Source organism: Chiloscyllium plagiosum, chromosome 7 (assembly GCF_004010195.1).
Source record: "Chiloscyllium plagiosum isolate BGI_BamShark_2017 chromosome 7, ASM401019v2, whole genome shotgun sequence".
NCBI lineage: Eukaryota > Metazoa > Chordata > Chondrichthyes > Orectolobiformes > Hemiscylliidae > Chiloscyllium > Chiloscyllium plagiosum.
Window position 1 is genome coordinate 21727790 of NC_057716.1, and position 22025 is coordinate 21749814.

Below are 22025 nucleotides of genomic sequence, written 5' to 3' on the forward strand. Positions count from 1 at the left end.
GTTATACTTTAAAAATGTCTTGATTTGTTGAATTTTGGTCTTTTGTGCATTTCAATTTGAAACTGCCTTTTGTCAATTGCCCTGTTTCATTGTTCAAAAATTGTTCAAAAGGAAGCTAACTGATGAGAATTATTTTGAATATTTTAACAGACTTAATGATCTTGTGCAATTTTGCACACATTGATTTCATTTTGCTCTGGGATTATTTTCAATGAGTCTTTCTAATATGTTCTATTTTGAGCTGAGTGAATAGCACTATTTCAATTAATTGACAGTAAGCTTCTCTATATGATAGTGAAACCAGGTGGAAGAGACAATTCAAAGTTTTTGTGCAAACCAAAAGAATTTAGGATTATTGTTTGTTCAGTGGAATTGCTAACTAGAAAGAAAAATATATCCAGCTGAGGGCATTAAGCCTCCTCTTGTGAAGTATTTCAGGTGAGGTATAATGTGTGATATTTAGCAGAATCCTGAGCAAGTCTTTCCCTTTAGTTTTCACATTATTTGGAATGAAATGTTACTTGTGACATTGAACTTTGGAGAAACATCATTTATGTTACTAAATCTATAACTTCCATTAGAAATGCATTAATTAGTTAAACAAAAGGCAATCTTTATTGGACAAAGAATAGCAAGTAACATTTGAAGATGTTAGCAAAATGTAGAATTGTAAAGGATTTAATACAATAATTGTGAATTCATTGAGTTTTCAGGGCAGAGCAAAGCTTAATAAATATTGAGGTACTCTTCAAAAACAACTGATTGTCACTAGGAAAATGTATTCAATCTGAACATATCAGGTTTTAAAGGAACATTAAAATTCTGGAAGACACTCAGGAATGATTAAAATGATTCCAGATTTTAAACTGTTATGGCTGTTGTGCTACACCTTTCCATGGGAGAAAAAACACTGGTCATCCAGGCTTTTAGAAAACTGAAGATAAAGAAATGATGTAGATCTAAGCAGGTATGAGTAAACTTTCAGACTTGTGAGTGCGCCAAACAAGTTGACAAAATCAGCCAGTTATAGATAATTTGGTCAGATTCTGAACAAATCAATTGCTGTCAATGGAAATGAATAAACATGTGGAATTTTAAGCTATATAGGTGGATGATTGAATGATATGATAATTAATAAAGCTTCATGATTTTCAAGACTTGAATCTGCTTGCTGCATGTTTTCTTACTTTATGGAATGCAGAATGAAGCAACAATGTACTTTTTCATGACAAAAGATCTATAATGACACCTTTTCCTGGAGTGTCTTTAATGAGGCAATACATTGCAAAGCACTTTATAATGGTGTAAGCGTTAAAGAAGTATGCAGTAGATGAACAAACATATTCTCAAGTTTGGTGAAAGATGTGCAGAGGCAGAGGTTTTATGGAGTAAATTCAAGGATACAGAGCTAGGCAACTGAAGGCATGGGTTTTAATGATGAAGTGAAAGCAATGCGGATACACAAAATGTTGAATCCAAGAAGTAGTAGCTGAGGAAGTTGAGAGACAGAGTATATTTAAGAGGTGAAGCTGAGGTTGGGTGTTAGCATCAGAACTTGCTTTAAGCTTGATTGAATGATAAAATCTGCATATATAAGCAGGTCTTTGATAACTTGTGATCCAGTTACTGTTTCATCAAAATGTGTTAAAGTCTGACTTGATTTTGTCAACTTTGGGACAGACACCAGTGTTGAAGGACCTTGTCACTCATGCTATAATTTTGTTTTGTTTGCGCACTTTGCACATACATCTTCACTATGGGGATACAAAAGCAGAACATTGCTTTGCTGGAAATTGAGGGGCGAAATAGTGATGAGTCAAGTTTCAATTATGTCCAACTCCAGTTCCACTGAAATTATCAGTGATAAATCCAAGATTATCTTAAATGTCAGTTATAACTCCAGATTAACTGAACTTGTGCAAATCTGTCACACAACTGCATTTACCAGTGAGAGTGAAGTCAGGCTGTAGAAGAACATAAAATCATGGAGTGCTGAATAGGTCGACATTTGACATTCAGATCTCATTGTGAAAGGATGTGTGGTTTTGAGCGTGGCTGAACCTTGGGGGAGAAAAGTTAGTGTTAATTTGGAGAGAATGTAAAGTTGATGCAGCAAGTGGAAAACTAGCACATGGTGAAAAAAAGGACATTATTGTGATGGTCAACCATTTTGAAAGTCGAAGCGAGCATCTTGAAACAGTCGGACTAGTAGACTATCTGTTCACCCAAGAAAAGTAGCAGAACTGTTGGCTAATCTAACTAACTTCGTTCAAGGCAGTCCAAGCAAAAGAATGTTTCTATCAGTGGTCTGATCCAGCAGCAAATAGAATCTAGTCTTGCAAAGAGGCTCGATCGCCTGCAATGATGAATGACTGGATTTAAGGAAAAGCATGGCATTGTGAAGATGAAACATAGGAAACGGAGGAGAAGGCGATGCAGCCCATTAAGCTCACTCCACCATCATCATGGCTGATTCTGTATCTCCATGCCATAATCTCCCTCTCTCCTGTGTGCCTTGATACCTTTAGGCTCTGGAAATCTATTTCTTTCTTTCTTAAATATATATTCAGTGTCTTGACTTCTTCAGCTTTCTGTGTTAAGAAATCCATAGGTTCACCATCCTCTGAGTGAAGAAATTTCTCCTCCTATTAATCTGAAATTGCCTACCATGTTTCATCATGATCCATGGTTCTGGACACCTTCACCCCAACCCTTGCACAAGGGAAACATTATCCCTAGCCCAGTCTAATAAGCCCTGTCAAAAATCTTTTATATGTTTCAATTTAGGCGAGGGAATCAAAATCATTATCAAAATCCCCAACCAACACCAACTCAGTCAACCCAATGAGTAACCTTGAGTAACAAACCTACCGTCTTCTCAATCATCAGTACATTCGCTCTTTATAAGTGCATTGTTCCTTGGGTAAGGAGACTAAAAGTGCACACGATACTCCATGTGTGATCGCACCAAGTTCTTATGCAGCTGCAGTAAGACTTACTTTTTAATGTACTTAATCCCTCTCGTCGTGACGGCCAAGATGCCATTTACTTCCTAATTGCTTGTTTGCTGTGCCTGCATACTTGTTTTTAGTTCCTGGTGTACAACAATGTTTGTACTTTAACATTTCTCAGTCTGTCGGTATCTAAGTAACACTCTGCTATTCCATTTTAGCAAAAAATGCAGACAACCCCACACTTCTCCAGGTTAAGCTGCATCTGTCATGTATTTACCCCTACGCAACTTGTCTAAATCCTTGAACCTGTTTATGTCAGCCTCACCATTTAATCCTGCCTCATGTTTAGAAATTTGGCACTTGGTTCCCTCATCTAAATTGTTGATACATATTATGAATACCGAGGCCCAAGCATTCTTTGCTACAATCTTTATCCTCAGCTATGATCAGTTATTGGAATCTATAATCGAGGAAAGGGCAACCGAACACCTTGAAAATTTTCAGTTAACCACACATGACAGGTCATGCCTGACAAACCTCATAAAATATTTTTTTGAAGAGATGACTAAGGTGGTGGACAGGGGAATGTGTATGGATGTTGTTTGCATGTAATGTAGTTCCAGAGGCTCTTTGAAGAAGTCCCACATGAGAGACTGTTAACTAAAGTAGAAACCTACAGAGAATGAATATAAACTTGAGGTCAAGTTACTGGCATGGTTGGGAAATTAGTTGAGTGGCAGGTGACAGTAGGTTCGGATAATGAGTGGGTTCTCAAATTGACAGGATGTGATCAGCTTTGTCCCACAGGGACCTGTGGTTGGGTTCAATTATTCACATTATTTATAAGCAACTTGGATAATGGCATTGAAAGTCATACTTACAAATTTGCTGATTACAAATTTCAGTGAAATTGGAAATAGTGTAGATAGCCTAAAATAACAAAGAGATATTGATAGACTAAGTTGGGCAAAGCTGTGGCAGATGGAGTTCAATGTAAGTAAGTGGATTTTTTTTGATCAAAAAAGATACATCAGTGTATTTTCTAAATGGTAGGTAGTTAAATAGATTGGATGGCTGAAGTGACTTTGGGGTTCAGTGGATGGATCTTGAAAATGTCATGAACAGGTGCAGAAAATAATCAAGAAAGCTCATGGAATGCTGGCCTTCATATCGAGAGGATCTGGAGTACAACAACGCAGAAGTAAATGCTGCAGTTATACAAACCCTGGTTCGACCTCACTAAGACTACTGTGCATTTTATGATCTGGGCATCTTATGAAGGAGGGATATATTAGCCTTGGAGGAAGTACAATGGAGGTTGACAACAATGATAACTTCATCTCTGAAGTCCAGGTATCAGGAGAGATTACACATGTTAGGCCTGTTGTCTCCAGAATTTAGAAAATGAATGAGTGATCTGATGAAAGTCTTCATGATATTAACAGGAAATGACAGAGAAAGTAAAGACAAGCTATTTACAGTGGTTGGGGATTCTAGGACTATATCGTTTGAGAATTAGGGCCAGACTGTTATGGAGACATGTTAGGAAGCACTTAGACACACAAAGGGTGTAAATGTTTAGACCAGTCTTCCAGAGATACTGGATAAGTTGCTAATTTTAAATCTGAAATAGGTAATTTTTAGTTTCGCAAAGGTATTAAGGGATATAGGCCGAAGGCAGAAGATTAGCCATGACTTCATTGAATGGCCATACCTGTGTTTCCTATGCTCCTAATCTTAGTTTGTTATCTTATTTTGTTCACGGGTCTCAAATTTTTTGGATTTACAGTGAAAGACATGCAAAGAAACAAGGTACACGTGAGCCAGCATTTGATCTCCAGCTCAAAAATTACTTTGATTTGAAATCCATAGATGGTGATTCTAAGGATTTGGGCTGTTCTGAACTGATTTCTTGCAAGGAATTGTGTGTTGATGCTGCTCGGATATTCTAATGCTGAGTGCCTTACTTGGGGTGAAAATCTTGGAAATGGAGAACTGTTCATTGGAACAAGAATTCCTTTGCATTTGGAAATGAAGAAATGCTCTTGTTGTTCATTATACTGGTGGCTGCTTGAGGAGTTTTTGCGTTTGGTGTCATCAGGTGTCTGATTCTGTTTGGGTTATGAGAGGGACAAGAAACTCCAACCAATCGGATTGACGCATCCTCACCTATACATGATTTAAACAGAAATAATAAACGACATTTGAACCCTGTAGAGAAAATGAAATGCTGAAACAGAAAAATCAAGAACTGTGGATGCTGGAAATCAGAAACAAAAACAAGTTGCTGGAAAAGCACAGCATGTCTGGCAGCATCTGTGGTGAGAAATCAGAGTTAAAATTTCAGGTCCAGTGACCTTTCAAAACTGATAGCTAGCAAAAGGATGCTTTATATGCAGTAGATAGGGTGGGGAAAAGGTGGTGGGAGTAAAAAGCCCAAAGAGAGAGAGAAAGCATGTTGGATAGATAAAGGAGCGGGTAAAGAATGAAAAGCTGCTACTGGGGACTACTGGCAGCTGACAGTAGGTTGTGTGTGGTAGTTGACCCATGTGATGACGAGGCCTGGTATGTATGGATTGGGATAAGGACATGGGAGTGCTCAAGTTCTATAACTGTTGAACTCAATTGCGGCAGAAGGCTATTGAGTTCCCAAACAAAAATGAGGTGCTGTTCTTCCAGCTTGCATTGAATTTTGCTGGAGCACTGCAGAAAGCCTGAGGCAGAGCTGTTGTCAAGGGAACAAGGTGGTGTGTTGAAGTGGCAAGCAACTGGAAGCTTGGTAATATTTGCTGACAGAACATAGGTTCTGCAAAGTGGTCACTCTGTTTGCGATTCATTTCCCCAGTGCAGAGGCGATCACATTGTGAACAGCGAATGCAATAGACTTAGAGTCATAGAACTGTAAAGCACGGAAACAGACCCTTCAGTCCAACTCATCCATACTGACCAGATATCCTAACCTAATCTCGTCCCATTTGCCGGCACTTGGCCCATATCCTTCTAAACCCTTCCTATTCAACCCATCCAGATGCCTTTCAGATGTTGTTATTCTACCAGCCTCCTCCACTTCCTCTTTAGAACATAGAACCTTACTGCGCAGTACAGGCCCTTCAGCCCTCTGTTGCGTAGACTTGCAAAATTAATCTGATGCCCATCTCACCTACACCGTTCCATTATTATCCAAATATATGTTCAATGCCCATTTAAATGCCCTTAACGGCGGCGAGTCTACAGGCAGGTAGGCTGTTCCATGCCCCTACAACTCTGAGTAAAGACACGACCCTTGATATCTGTCCTATTTCTATCACCTCTCAATTTAAAGCTGTGTCCCCTTGTGTCAGCCTTCACCATCCGAGGAAAAGGGCTCTTGCTGTCCACCCTATCTAACCCCCTGATTATCTGATATGTTTCGATTCGGTCACCTCTCAACTTTCTTCTCTCCAAAGAAAACAGCGTCAGTTCCCTCAGCCTTTCCTCATAATATGTTCCTTCTATACCAGGCAACCTTCTCGTAAATCTCTTCTGAACTCTTTCCAAAGCTTCCACATCCTTTCTGGAATGTGGTGATCAGAACTGCACACAATACTGCAGCTGCGCCCTTCCCAGTGTCTTGTACAGCTGAAGCATGACCTCATGGCTCTGAAACTCAATCCCTCTTCCAATAAATGCCAACGCACCATATGCCTTCTTAACAACCCTATCAACCTGGGTGGCAACATTCAGGAATTTGTGCACCTGGACACTGAGATTTCTCTTCATCTATACTGCCAAGAATTTTACCATTAGCCCAGCACTCTGCATTTTTGTCACTTCTTCCAAAGTGAACTATCTCACACTTTTCTGCATTATACTCCATTTGCTGCTTCTCAGCCCAGCTCTATGGGGGCGGCATAGTGGTGAGCACTGCTGCCTCACAGCACCAGAGACCTGGGTTCAATTCCCGCCTCAAGCAACTGTCTGTGTGGAGTTTGTATATTCTCCCCATGTCTGTGTGGCTTTCTTCCGGCTGCTCCGGTTTCCTCCCACAACACACAAATGTGCAGGTTAGGTGAATTGGCCATGCTAAATTGCACGTAGTGTTAGGCAAAGGGGTAAATGTAGGGGAATGGTCGAGGAGAGTTGCTCTTCGGAGGGTCGGGGTGGACTTGTTGGACCGAAGGGCCTGTTTCCACACTGTAAGTAATCTAATCTACATCATATCTATGTCCCTCTGTAATCTATAATATCCTTTGGCACTGTCCACAACTCTGCCTACCTTAGTGTCATCTGCAAATTTACTAACCCATCCTTCTAAGCCTACCTTCAGATCATTTAAAAAATTACAAACAGTAGTGGCCCCAGAACAGATACTTGCGGCACACCACTGGTAACTGAGCTCCAGGATGAACATTTCCTATCAACCACCACCTCTGTCTTCTTTCAGCTCGCCAATTTCTGATCCAAACTGCGAAATCGCCTTCAATCCTGAAACTCTTTATTTTGTGCAATATCCTACCTTGTGGAACCTTATCAAGTACCTTACTGAAGTCCATATTCACCATGGAGCTCATTCCTGAAGAAGGCCTTATGCCCGAAACGTCGATTCTCCTGCTTCTTGGATGCTGCCTGACCTTTTCCAGCAACACATTTTTCAGCTCCATATTCACCACATCAACCACCTTTCATCCATTTGTTTTATCACCTTCTCTAAGAACTCCATAAGGTTTGCACGCAAACCTCACACAAAACAATGTTGACTATCCCTAATCAAATTATCCCTCTCCAGATGATTATAAATCCTATCTCATAAACTTTTCCAACACCTTACCCACAACCGAAGTAGGGCTCACTGACCTATAATTACCAGGGTTGCCTCAGCTTCCCTCCTTAAAGGAGAGAACAGCATTTGCTATCCTCCAGTCTTCTGGCACTGTTCCTGTTGACAATGATGACCTAATGATCAAAGCCAAAAGCTCAGTAAATTCCTGCCTGGCTTCCCAGAGAATCCGAGGAAAAATCCCATCCAGCCCCAGGGCCTTAACTATTTTCAGATTTTCCAAAATTTCTAAAACCTCCTCTTTGTCAACCCCCCATCCCATTCAATCTTGTAGCCTGGGTCTCCGTATTCTCATTAACAACATGAATACTGATGAAAAATATTCATTTAGCGCTTCCCCTATGTCCTCAGATTCCACACACAACTTTCCACTACTATCTTTGGCCCTATTCTTATTGTCATCATTATTTTATTCCTGATATATCTACAGAAGGCCTTGGGGTTTTCCTTGATCCTATCCCCTAACAACTTCTCATGTACCCTCCTGGCTCCTCTTAGCCTTCTCTTTAGATCTTTTCTGGCTAACTTATAGCCCTCAAGCCCCCTAACTGAGCCTTCATGCCTCATCCTCAGTAAGCCTTCCTCTTCCTCTTGACAAGAATTTCAAATTCAGTAGTAAACCATGGTTCCCTCTCTTGACAACTACCTCCCTGCCTGATAGGTATATACTTAGAGGACCTGCAGTAGCTTTTCCTTGAATAAGCTCCGCATTTCAAGAGTGTCCATCCCCTGCAGCTTCCTTCCCAATCCTATGCATCTTAAATCTTGCCTAATTGCATCATAACTATCTTCCCCCCAGTTATACCTCTTTTCCTGTGGTTTATACTTATTGCTGTTGTAAACATAATCGAATTATGGTCACAATCGCCAAAGTGCTCACCTACCTCCAAATTTAATACCTGGCTGGGTTCATTAGCTGAAAATGTGTTGCTGGAAAAGTGTAGCAGGTCAGGCAACATCCAAGGAGCAGGAGAATCGACGTTTCGGGCATGAGCCCTTCTTCAGGAACAAGGAGAGTGTGCCAAGCAGGCTAAGCTAAAAGGTAGGGAGGAGGGTCTTGGGGCAAGGGCGTTGGAAATGCGATAGGTGGAAGGAGATTAGGGTGAGGGTGATAGGCCGGAGTGGGGTTGGGCGCGGAGAGGTCAGGAAGAAGATTGCAGGTTAGGAAGGTGGTGCTGAGTTCGAGGGTTAGGTCTGAGACAAGATGGGGGGAGGGGAAATGAGGAAACTGGGGAAATCTGAGTTCATCCCTTGTGGTTGGAGGGTTCCTAGGCAGAAGATGAGGCGTTGTTCCTCCAGCCGTCGTGTTGCTATGGTCTGGCGATGGAGGAGTCCAAGGACCTGCATGTCCTTGGTGGAGTGGGAGGGGGAATTGAAGTGTTGAGCCACAGGGTGGTTGGGTTGGCTGGTCCGGGTGTCCCAGAGGTGTTCTCTGAAACGTTCCGCAAGTAGGCGGCCTGTCTCCCCAATACAGAGGAGGCCACATCGGGTGCAGCGGATGCAGTAAATGATGTGTGTGGATGTGCAGGTGAATTTGTGGCGGATATGGAAGGATCACTTGGGGCCTTGGAGGGAAATAAGGGGGGAGGTGTGGACGCAAGTTTTGCATTTCTTGCGGTTGCAGGGGAAGGTGCCGGGAGTGGAGGTTGGATTGGTGAGGGGTGTGGACCTGACAAGGGAGTCACGGAGGGAGTGGTCTTTTCGGAACGCTGATAGGGGAGGGGAGGGAAATATATCCAGTTCATTACCCAGTACCAAATCCAATATGGCATCTTGCAAGGTATTTTGTACATGACATTAGTTTTGCTTGTTGCCTGTATATAGGGCGTTTCAAGTTCATTAGCTGCTGTTTTAATGTGTTGGTGGGTTTGCAGGCTGCCATGATGGTAAGAGGTCTGAGTAGTCTGGCAGTCATTTCTGAGATGTCTTTAATGTAGGGGAGAGTGGCTAAGGTTTCTGGATGTGTTTTGTCTGCTTGTTAGGGTTTGTTGCTGAGAAATCAGCGGATTATGTTCATTCGGTACCCGTTCTTTTTGAATACACTGGAAGTGATTTTCCTCTGCTCTGAATAGTTCCTTTGTGCTGCAGTGTGTGGCGGCTTGTTGAAATAATGTTCTAATGCAGCTTCGTTTGTGGGTGTTGGGATGATTACATCTGTAGTTCAGTATTTGGTCAGTATATGTTGTTTTCCTGAAGATACTGGTTTAAGGTTCCCCATTGGCTGTTCGCTGTACTAGGACATCTTGGAATGGCAGTTTGTTTTCCTCCTCTAGTGAATTTTATGCCAATAAGGGTATTATTGATGGTCTTGAAGGTTTCCTCTAATTTGTTTCGTTCAGTGATGACAAAGGTGTCATCCACGTAGCGGATCCAAAGTTTGGGTTGGATGTTTGGCAGAGCTGTTTGTTCGAGTCTCTGCATTACTGCCTCTGCTAAGAACCCCGGTATCAAAGATCCCATGGGTGTTCTGTTGGTTTGTCAGTCGGCTTTATTGTTGAAGGTGAAGTGGGTGGTAATGCATAGGTCATTTAGTATCTCTGCCATCTGCTGCGGTTCCACATAGGCTGCCTTATTGATCTTTGAGGGGCCCTAATCTCTCACTAGTTACCTTTTTGTCCTTAATATATTTATAGACTCCTTTGGATTCTCCTTAACCCTGTTTGTCAAAGCTATCTCATGTCGTCTTTTTGCCCTCCTGATTTCCCTTTTATGTATCCTCCTCCTGCCTTTGTACTCTTCTACGGATTCACTCAATCTCTGCTGTCTATACTTGACATATGCTGCTTTCTTTTTCTTGACTGAAACCTCAATTTCTCTAGTCCTCCAGCATTCCCTACACATACCACTCTTGCCTTTCACCCTTACACCTACCAGTCTCTGGACTCTCGTTATCTCATTTTTGAAGTCTTCCCATTTTCATTGAGTGAAGTGCTGTTTCATTTGGAGAGGGTATTTGGGCTTTTGGATACTGAGGAGGGAGGAAGTCAATGGGCAGGTGTTGTACCTCCTGCAGTTGGAGGGGGGATGTTCCATGGGGCTGTGGCGACATGTTAGGAGCGAAGGAGAAGTGAACCAGGGTGTCACGAGACGGAATGGTCCCTCTGGAAGGCTGTCATGGCAGGGGAGGGGAATATTATTTTGTTGATGGAGCCTCAGTGGAGGTGGCAGAAATGTTGGCTAATAATCCTCTGGATGTGGATGCTGATGGGATGTTAGGTGGAGGAAGAGAGGGGCTGAGGGCCAAAATGCAGGGGGTGGGTCAGAACCAGCTGAGGGGCTTGACAGCCACGGTGGTGGGAAATCCTCGGTTGACGAAGAAGGTGGACATTTCAAAGACCCTCTTATGGATTTTGTCATTCTCAGAACAGATGTGATGGAGACAGAGGAACTGGGAGAATCGAGCAGAGTGTGGGGATGTGTAGTCAAGGTGGGAGTTGGTGGGTTTGTTGTGGATATTGCTGACCAGCCTATCTGCAGAAATGGAAACAGATGTTGAGGAAGTGAAAGGGTGAGTCAGAAATGGACCTAGAGGAAGTGAAACATTGCTAAATAAATACAGGAGTAAGAGAGTTAAAGGCAGAAAATATAAAAAAAAGTATTATATTTTTAAAAATCCTCAGAACTAAATAAATTCTAAAGGATTGAGACTGCCTAATTGTAAAAAGCAAAGTAACTTTTCAGACCCAGGTTGGTTATTGGACAGTGAGTAATTATTGCTAATGGTGCCATTTGAAGTTCACATACACCTGAATGAATGCATCAGTTTAACTTTGTCGTGCCTTGTTTTATGGATAACAATGGGGTGAGTATCAGAACTCCATGCTATTAGCAAGGTACAGTTGTTGGTGCAAGATTGTCATTCAGATAGGAACTTTGAATTTCTGTACGTGCATGCTCAGAAGGTTGATCTCTCTCTCTCTCTCTCTCTCTTCTCTTCCCCCACCCACCCAATAACTGAGCGTGATGCTGGATTCATTGTTTGTAACGCAACATTTAGGGCAAAGCTGATGGATGGAATGTGAAGTGAAAGGGCATAAGTGACACTGAAACTTGAAGAGCATGGGCATTTAAGAATTGCATACCATTCTGAAAAAACATTTATCATAATGTGCCATTCCTTAGTGATGCAAAAACTGTGTCATTGGATTGGATGAAATATAGCTTATAATAAAATCCATCATTAGTGAACCTTGACTTTCAGGTGAAATTGGCATGGTGTAATGTGACAATAGATTTTGAACAGAAACGCATATGCACTCAACTGGTACATAAACACTTTTAACTCATGAAAACCTGAGATGTGGACACCACTTGTTAGCAGATTTCATATACGGTATATTTCACTTTCAGGACTGTTCACTGAAATACAAGTCTGTTAGTTTGAGGCAAATCTGCTGTACATTCAGGCGCAAGGATGAGCAATCTACTTCAATCACTGATTCTGGGTCTGATTCTCAAGAACATTATTCTCAGAATAAATTGTTGTGCAACGAATCAACTACTGCACTGTTTTCAGATTCCATAGTTGGTGACATACAAAGTTAAGCAATTAAAGAGTGCTGTTCACTTGTACTGTCAAGCTTTCCATTGCAAATGTGTTTGAATAAAACAGCATTAGAGTATTTGTTATGTCAGCTGTGTTTGATATTATTTGACCTGTATGAATGGTTTGCTTTAAAAGAGAGACTTTCCTTAAGACATGCAGTATTTTACTTTGGTGAGTTCTAATAACTGTTATCAGCAGACACTGACAGTCCCTGCAGCTGGGGTCATGGTTAGGTTTAGTTTCCTTCACGTCTACTGCAGTCAGTGTTATTGATGTAATTTGTAATTCTCAGTTAAAAATCACACAACACCAGGTTATAGTCCAACAGGTTTAATTGCAATTAAACCGGTTGGACTATAACCTGGTGTTGTGTGATTTTTAACTTTGTACACCCCAGTCCAACACCGGCATCTCCAAATCATGTAATTCTCTCTCCCTCTCTCTCTTTCTTTCTCTCTTTCTCTCTCTGTCTCTGTCTCTCTCTCTCTCTCTCTCTCTCTCTCTCTCTCTCTCTCTCTCTCTCCCTTTCAGTTTTACATAGTCTAATGTTGAAGAAATCAGAAACATTCTGCTCACAAACAAAGAAGCACATTGTTCAGAGTGGGCTGTTTTGGGGTGATGTCAGAATGTCGTCCTTCACTCAGTGAAAGTATGAAAAAAGCTGCAGAGACTCGGGATCAATCCAGAATTTCAAGAATGAAATTTTTCCAGAAGCAAAATGCTGTGGATGCTGGAAATCAGAAATGGAATGGAAAATGATTGAAATATTAAGCAGATTTGGTAATATGTATTCAGGGAGAAACAGAGTTAACATTTCAGGTCTGTAATGTTTCCCAGGGGCATATTTGGTGGATTTTCTTTTGCTAGGCAAGGCTGTTTAGGGTTTTGGAGTGAGGTAAGTTGTAAAACAGATTAGCAATGATAAGGTTGGTTGCTGGATCGAGCGCAAAGATTTGAATACTTTCTGTAGGGATTTTTATAAATCATGGAGCAAATTATCATAATTGGATCAATGATTCTTGACAGTCAAACCTGTCCGTTCTGAATACATGAACTTGTGCTTTAGCCACCATTGTTCCTGGTTTATCAATGTGACATTGATAAAATACAACCACCAGAATATTATGCATCTTGAGTTAAATTTCCTACCTTTTTTGAAATGTTGAGTTTTTGAGTTGGTCAACACCTCTTGAATTTACATTATTAAACTTAAATTGCTTTCGGAATTTCAAAATGGATGTAAATGTGATCATCACTGTTGGTTATCTGGCAAGATTTCCCGATGTTGTTCAGAGTGTTTTGAGCATCTGTTCCTTAGAATGTTACGTAGGCCTCCTTATCCAGATATTCTGTAGTTCAAATAATTCTGTAAGCAGACATGTATTTTCAGCCCAGTCTGCAGTTCCTTTGGTAAAACCCTGTTCCAGGGAATGACTTTCCTCGTATGTACATAGTTTTTACCCTCTTTCTGCACTGCAATTTTCTATTTTCTAGATTCAATGATGGATGATCTTTTGAAGAGTATCCACAAGAAATTCTAAAGACATTCAAGGTGCTTTACCTTGAAGTGATTTGCAAAATTCACATGTTAGGGCAGAAATTATTGAGATTTTCCTGTTCTTGGAAAAGAGCAAATTTTTTTGAGCATAACTAGAAAGAGCTAATTCCATATCTTTCCTTGCTATTAGTTCACAACACTAGGGACAAGTAGAATTTCAGTATATGATAATACTTAGTGTTTGCATGTCAAGGGTTGATGCACAGCTTGATGCAGCCACACAATAAGGTGGCCATCAAGTTGGGGATGGCATCGGAAACAGTTTTATATGGCTTTATTCATGGTGTTCGTTGAGACATGGTCCATCTTTGATCTCCAAGTGACTTGGGTGACTGCAGTGGCACAGGCTTGGGGAGTAGACCAGACCAATGCCACATACAACAGCAGTGAGTATCTTACACCTGATGACCAGGTTTCTACCTGCAATGGAGAGGGCGAGGTGTTCCCATCTGCTCAGTTTCTGCCTTACCTTGGTGCTATGCTGTCCCAAGTTTTAGCACACACTCTAAACCACATTCCCAGCATCTTCAGATAATCTGACCTGATGATCAAAGGATCGCTCAGCCCAGTTCTCAAAGAACCCGGCCTTGCTTTTGCATCAATTTACCTCGGCACCTGAAGTCAGTTTGAACCATTCACTGATGCTCATGAATCTGCACACTGATGCAGAACACTGTGACATCATCCCTGTCCAGGGAAGCATTGACCTGCAGGATTCCACTGCCTGGAATAGTCATCCCTCTATCAGGCAGGCTCACAGCCTTCCTGATAGACTCAACTAAAGGCTCTATACAGCACACAAACAAGGCAGGCAAGAATGGGCAACCCTGCCGAACCTCTGGATCTGATTGGGAAGCTTTCCGATTCCCACCCATCAACTGAGACTTCCCTAACAATGTTGATGTAGAGCAATCCAATCTTAGTGCAAGGGGGCTGAAGACATTGTGCGGCTCAGTGACTCTGAACCGTTTCCATCAGGAATCTGGAAATGACATCCGGTTTGCTGTCAGCCCCTCCGGCTCGTCCACCCACATCGATGATGCAGTTCAAGTCTCCGGCCAAAATGGCCGAACTGTACATTGCCAGCAACAGTGGGAGCTGGTAAATGACAGCCAGTCGCCCACTCTTTACCACATTCATTAGTCTCAGGGGATCGTTTCTGTACATAACGTCTCCTCCGAGGAGGTGCCCACCCATCACCTCCATTACATCAGATATGGTGAAGTTGCCTCCTACGCAAAATACTCAGGCCAGAGGAATGGCAATCGTTGCACCATAACCAAATTGAAGGCCTCTGGGCTCACTAGGTCAACCATTTCCTGTAGCTGCTGAGATGGGCGATCTTACACTCATGCAGAAAACAAGAGGTCTGTTTTGATATTAGCCAGTTAGACTGAAGTGGAAACATATCGTGTAGTGGATTTAACATTGTGCACGTTAATGCTGGCAATTTTAAAATCTATTTAAGATTTATTGAATTACCAAGAGATCCAATGTCCGTTCACCCATCGTCTTGTCACTGGCGGTGTCCCTGTATCCCCTTGGTGTGGGTAAACTTTTGGATTCTCGCAGGGCTGAGACAGCTGTCCTGTTTTTCCTGCGGTTGCTGCCACAACAATAAGCATATTTAAGGCCAAGGAGAGAACCAATTGTTGGCAATGAATGTATTTGAGATGGTCATTAGATACTAAAGGACAGATCTTTCAGTTTCATTTACTTGCTTTTGTCAAAGTTAAAATACGGACTGCACCACTTTGAGCTACTAGGGCTTAACCCATGTTTAAGTCTGGACCTTAGTCTTCTGCTGAGCTTCTCAGAAATTGAAAATTGCATGCAATGAGAACAAAGTATCATTGAAGTATGGGACCAATAGAGTGCAAGTGATAAGGATCAGTAGGGAAGGACAAAAAGCAAGAGATGCAATTAAAATTAGCTTTAAAATGAAGAAAATTCATCCAATTCAATAACGTTAGTAGTTTAGATCAAGGCAAAACATGGATACTGAAATTTGTTTTGAAGTTACTTTTGTCTCATTTCTGTGCTCAAAAATTCCCAGGCTTTCCATTCATTATAGGTGAGGGTGCATGTGGCACCATTGTCAATTTATTGCCAGAACCATTGCGTCTCTGATGCCAGATCCGGGTGGGAAGAAGGGATGAACACTGTGGTGAAACAAGTTCTCAGATATAATTCCAGTGCATCCATTCCATCTGTATTCATCATGAACTGAAGCTTGCACCTTAAACCTATCTGTTGAATTTGTTGACTTCCATTTATTTTTGAATAAAGGTGTTAATTTCTAAAATTGCATCACCTGACCCCACTGACAGTGCTAACAACCAACACCCCTTGACAATGTTTAGTTCTCCCACCTTACCCCTAAGTGTGTTAATTCCCCTTCTGTCACCCCCTAACAGTGTTCACTTTCACTCTATAATCCTTGATGGCATTCACTCCACTGCCCTCTGCCATCCCTGATGATGTTTCATCTCATCTGTTTCAAGAAAAATATGAAAAGCCCTTCACCTGTCACTCTTTGACTGTAGTGATTCTTCAATTTTGGTTAGAGACGAGCAGAGATTCTGGAAGGTGAATTGGGAGATTGGGTGCAGGAAGAGCTGAGAACTCAACAGGGTTTGTGAGTAGATGAGCACTCTGGAGATTTTGAGAGCTGGGAGAGAGATACACACTGGCAGTTGTGCAAGAATGGATAAGCACAGTCAATGGGGGCAGGAGGTAAACATTGCTGTTGCTTTGACATTCCAGCTGATCTGCTTACCTGGAGTTGTTGATTTTATGTTAATTTTGAAAGCTCCAAGTAAATTCATGTCACAAATATCAATACAGTGCACCCAGGCCAAGTTGTTGTACTGTTGGCCATCTATACCATTGTTGTTGGATTCGTGGAACAATCTTGTATGTACATGACCAACGTTGGTCATTGTTTCAAGTCACTTCAGTGACTTTAGTTGAGTTAGAGGATTCGACCTGTAATCATAAGATTTGGGCTGTAGCTTGACAACAGTTAAAATCATGCAGAATGTTTGGAATTGCAAATTGTTTTGAAGTGGTGATCTGTGTGACTTTTTTGAACACATTTAAGCAAAACCATAAGGTGATCCTGATTTGTGGTGTGTGTTGGAAAATTTACTGACCCCCCCCCTCCCCGGTTCAATAACAATCCTAGTATTGCTGCATTCTTGCAGGTGGCTTTCATCATCCTAAATTAATGCTGAAGATATTTGTCCTAACTCTTTTTGGAAGGTGAATGGCTAAACCTACAATATATGACAAAAATGTTACTGTGATTAGCTCTCACTAATATTCCCCCTGTTGTAACCCCGAGAAGTCAGATTCAAACTGGTCTGTATGTGTGTGCAAAAATTTTATACAAATACACACTGGCGAGTACTCACGATTTAATTCATCCTTCTGCAGACAGTTTTTGATGTAAAACATGCAGGAAGTAATGATTTGTGTATATGATTATTATTATGCATGGGAAAGGTGGAGAAGCTTTTGAAATAAAAAACGCTGTTTCAAATGAAACTGCTTTTTGTTAAGAGGTCTCAATATATGGAGAAATGTGTTTGAAGGTGAATCTCCCTTTTATTTGTAGCTGAGCTGGTTTTGGGTAGAGTGAGAGTGCAGTTGCTCTGTCTCTCACAGTATGAAGGAACTGGTACTGTGAAAGAGTCAGCACAGGGTTAACTGTCACCTCGGCAGGCGCGTGATAGCCTAAATGAATTGCTGTATTAATATACTTTGTTAAGTCAGACGAGAGATTTAGCGCGCCATTGACCTGTTCAAGCTGCACAGCCAGCTCAGTGCTGTATGGCTTCACTGCTGGCTGCGACAGTCAATATGGGCACTTTTATTCATTTGGTCAGGCGCAAGTTCAAAAGGCGTCGAAGGAAGCGGTCAGAAAAGAAAGGTAGAGTTTAATATATTTTTAACTCTGTGCTAGAAATAGTGAGAGCTGCGGGTTGATCAGACTTGTGATAGCTAAAGATTTTGGTTCATTTTGCACATTGCATGCTTCTTTAGGACTGAGATGCTGAAAGGTGGTTATTTTTTCCAGAGGTTAATTAAGGTTTTTGGCTTGGAACTTCAGTTGCATTTTGCATAGAATGTCCTCAGCTATTGGTATTAATTGTACTTAGTGATATAAACATTTTTGGCACTGATGTTTTAACTGCTATTAGTTGTCTGCTTAGACAGGTTTATTGTAATAGTGGAGCAAATTCTGAATCATATTAAACATACCTGTATATAATTACATTCTTTATGTTTAGTTTAACTTCCAATTTTCTGTTACAGCCTCTGAATAATAAGTAAGCTTGTTTTTTTCATAATGTTGTATTTTAAACTATATTATGATATTCAAATTTATGTTCACCTTTGGTTGAGATAATTCAGAAATAAACATTTGACCATCTAAATATTTGTGAAAGAGAACTTAAAGGCTTAAATCACAAGGTGATCAGAATGCAGGAACTTAAAACACCTGCCAGACTTAGCCTCAGCTAATTCATTTGGGGGATGAATGTGGAGGCATGATAAGAAAGTAGAATTTAAGGTTGTATCTGTTAAGTCATTTTGAAACATTCCAGGTTGCTCCATGTAAGCACAGAATTGCAGTCTTCTTGGGATTTTTAACCGTGTACAGTACTTCCACTGAAAGCATCCTAGAAGATGACCCCTTTTCAATAAATGGTGTTGTCTACATGAGTAACCTTAGTTTGGCAATGCAGGTAAGGAGCCTTGAATGCAGTCAGATGATTTATTAATTTGAGACCTGCTGCCTTCTGGTGTATCTTTTGAGGTCTTAATTGTTGTACTTAGCCTTTTGGAGCTTGAATATTCAGTCAGATATCATCAATCAGAAATAATTCATCTTAAAATTCCCCAATTCTCAAACCTTAAGGAAAGGATAAATATAAATACACAGAATGAGAGCTCAGGACCAAATGTTACATGCAAGGTTTACTTTATTTTGAAACTGCTCTCTGTACTGTTTTAAGGCACTGTATCCCAGTGATCTTTGTTGATCGATCTGAAAGCTTCACTCACCTATCCTGGACCTCTACTTAGCCGGTTCCTTACGATATTTGACCATCATAATTTCATAAATCATTTAAATATTTTAGGAGGTTTCTTACCAGGCTTGGTGTTATATTTGTATCAATTCATTGTGATTTTAAAGAAAACTTGTTGGAGATTTTTCAGCCAGAAGTGATTATTGGTGTCAAGGAACATCAAAGCTTAGATCACCCACAGTGTTTGTGTATCTTCAAAAGCCAACTATTTTAGTTGCTGTCAGAGTGTTTTGTATGCTTGCTTTCTTAATTGAGGAATTACACATTACATCCTGAAAAACGGTTAAAGGATGAATTTAAAGAAAGGGAGCAAGTTCTAAAATGAAATGATGAAAGTAATAATCTTGAAAAGTGTTAATGCACAGGTTTTCACTCAATGTCTCAGTTCTTTCATTCTTAATCTACATATCAAAATTTTAAAGCATCCGTGTTATGAGAACTTCTGGCTTTGCAAAAAATAAAATACCAGTGGTGGATACATTTTAGGGTGATGACAAAATATGATCTGAAATGTGTGGATTTGGTTAAGAATCTACTGTAAAATAAATTTCCATGTTGTAAATGTCTATTTCAGTACCAAATGGGTAATTCATGAAGAAATGAGAGAAGAGATGGCTACATTTGCTTCAAGCTTATAAGGTGTTTCTGTAACACAGACAGACATATGGGGCTAGCAGGTGCTGCATTTTATTCTGGTTTACTTTTTTTTACCAAAAGGAGCAAATTGTTCGAGAAATATAGGTCAGTCAGTTTAATATCCTTAAGTGTGGAATATGCAGGTACCCTGAAGACTAGGCAATTAGTCATACATCACGATCTGGTTGCTGTGCCTTGTACAATAATTAAGCTCAAATGGGAAACATGGTAAAGTGAGTGGATGAGGATTATTTTGGACCTATAGAAGGTATTTGAAATTTCATGTCTTTAGAAATTAATTGCATGAAGAAAAATAGTTTGATTCTGGGACTGTCAATTTGTTTCTTTTTTTAAAAGAAAAATTCCAGGAAATGAATCCATTTTACAGCAATATATTTGCTACCAGCGTTAGAATCTAGCTAGCCCTTCGAGTGGACTCTCTGCATGGATAGTTTAGATTTAATGACTTTGACGAGAGTGTGGTGAACAGACTGTCCAGATATCAATGCAGCCAGGCAGTGTGAAAAACAGGAATGTTTAAATGAGTTGGTGATTGCGTAGTAGTTTTTAAAAAATCTAGCCATGTGCAGTGCCTAGTCTTAACTGGTCTTTTTTCTTTGAAATTTGTGAAAAAAAATCTTGACCTGGAATGGTTTATGACCCAATTAGAAACTAAGGGACTTTGAGGAGGGCATTGCTTGTAGTAAACATTTTGTGGAGTGCCAAGAACTATATGACCATGTTTAATGAGAGGATAAATAATTAACAATTTGCATAGTTGTGTTGGTCATGTAAATATGCTAAATAACTGCAGTAAAATAGGTTAAATTAGCCAAAGTTATCATTACAGAACTGTGGCAGTGCTTTTGGTGAGATGCAAAAGGATTTACTTAAAAGTAAAGATAGTTAAGTTAATCAATCTTTAAAATAGTGACATAATTACTAAAGAAAACAGCTGATTGGTGAGTGTTTAGTTAGAGTTAAGTTAAATTATTTACTAAATCAAAAGATTAAAATAAATTGAAGGATGATGGTACACTGTGCAATAGGTGTCATGAGCTGAAGGAACTCAAGCTCAAGAATATGTTCTGTTAGAGTTGAGAAAGAATAGAGGTGCCATTACGTTACTGGTTGTGGTTTGCAGGCCATTAACTTGTGAGAAAGAGAGTTGCGAATTTGCAGAAATTTCAGAATTGCAAGAACTGTTGAGTTAAGATTTTGGGATCCTAATGTAAATTGGAAGAATAATGGTGTACAGGGCAGGGAGGGGAAAGAGATTCTGGAATGCATTCACGAGAATGCCTTTTCACAATTTGCTGGCCCTGAGTCAGACTGTGAAGAATGTTTAAGTTAATAAGATACCAGAACAAGTTGGGATGCATCTGAGGATATTGAGGGAAGTAAAGCTGAAAACTGAGCGCCAATGGCCATAATCCTCAAATCCTCCTTAAATGGGGAAGGGAGGGGGTGGTGCCATTGCCTTGGAGAATTGTAAATTATATCTTGATTTAAAAGATATGAAAGGAGAAACCCAGTAAGTAAGGCCAGTCACTTGAGTCTCCATGCTGAGAATTTTTTTTAGAAATGACAATCCAGGATTCGATTGAAATCATGTGGACAAGTATGGATTGATACAAAGAAAAACAACATTGGACTTGTTGAGAAAAATAGGGGTTAATCAGTTCTATTCAGTATTTTTGTTGAGATGACAGAGTTGATAATCATTTTATTTAACAGCTTTTGCACAATAAACATGTTAAGATGCATCACTCGAACAGTATTGGGCAGCGTGGTGGCGCAATGGTTGGTACTGCTGCTTCACAGCACCAGGGACCTGGGTTTGATTCCAGTCTTGGGCGGCTGTCTCTGTGGGGTTTGCACATTCTCCCCATGTATGCTTGTGTTTCCTCCAGGTACTGTGGTTTTCTCCCGCAGTTCAAAGATGTGCAAGTTAGATGAATTGGCCATGCTGAATTGCCCATTGTGTTCAGGGATGGGGAGGTTAGGTGCATAAGCCAGAGTGAATGCAGAGTAACAAGGTTGGGGCATGGGTCAGGATGGGTTACTCTTCAGAGGGTTGGTTTGGTTTTTTTGGGCCAAATGGCCTGTTTCCACACTGTAGGGATTTTATAATTAAAAAGCAAAATAGTACATTGAACCACGTAAATAAATAATACATCAGAGGTGGATTTTAGTTCGTGCCTTAAAGGAGAAAATCCAGGCAGAGATCTTTTAAAAAAAAACTAATTGTAGAACTTAAGATAACTGGAGACAGAATGCAAATGATGAATCTGGGATACTTTATAGACCAGAATCAGATAAATACAGATGTTTTGGTGGGCTTTGGAGGTGGATGAGTTACAAATGTGGGGAAAGATGAGACCTTTGAGAGATTAAGATGATTCTCAACCTGCAT

The 22025-nt window shown here is 40.5% G+C and overlaps 1 protein-coding gene across 6 annotated transcripts in view; it reads left to right on the plus strand.

The window, feature by feature from the left end:
* LOC122551398 (double-stranded RNA-specific editase 1-like) overlaps positions 1-22025 on the plus strand; it is a 322482-nt gene that overhangs the window by 105154 nt on the left and 195303 nt on the right. Inside the window, exon 1 of one of the 6 annotated variants that reach the window (XM_043693223.1) lies at positions 17670-17808. The exons of the other annotated variants lie outside the window; for them this stretch is intronic. Coding sequence (XP_043549158.1) covers positions 17709-17808 — 100 coding nt within the window. The 5' untranslated portion in view covers positions 17670-17708. Of the gene's footprint in view, positions 1-17669; positions 17809-22025 lie in introns of those variants that run through there. 6 annotated transcript variants of the gene reach the window in all.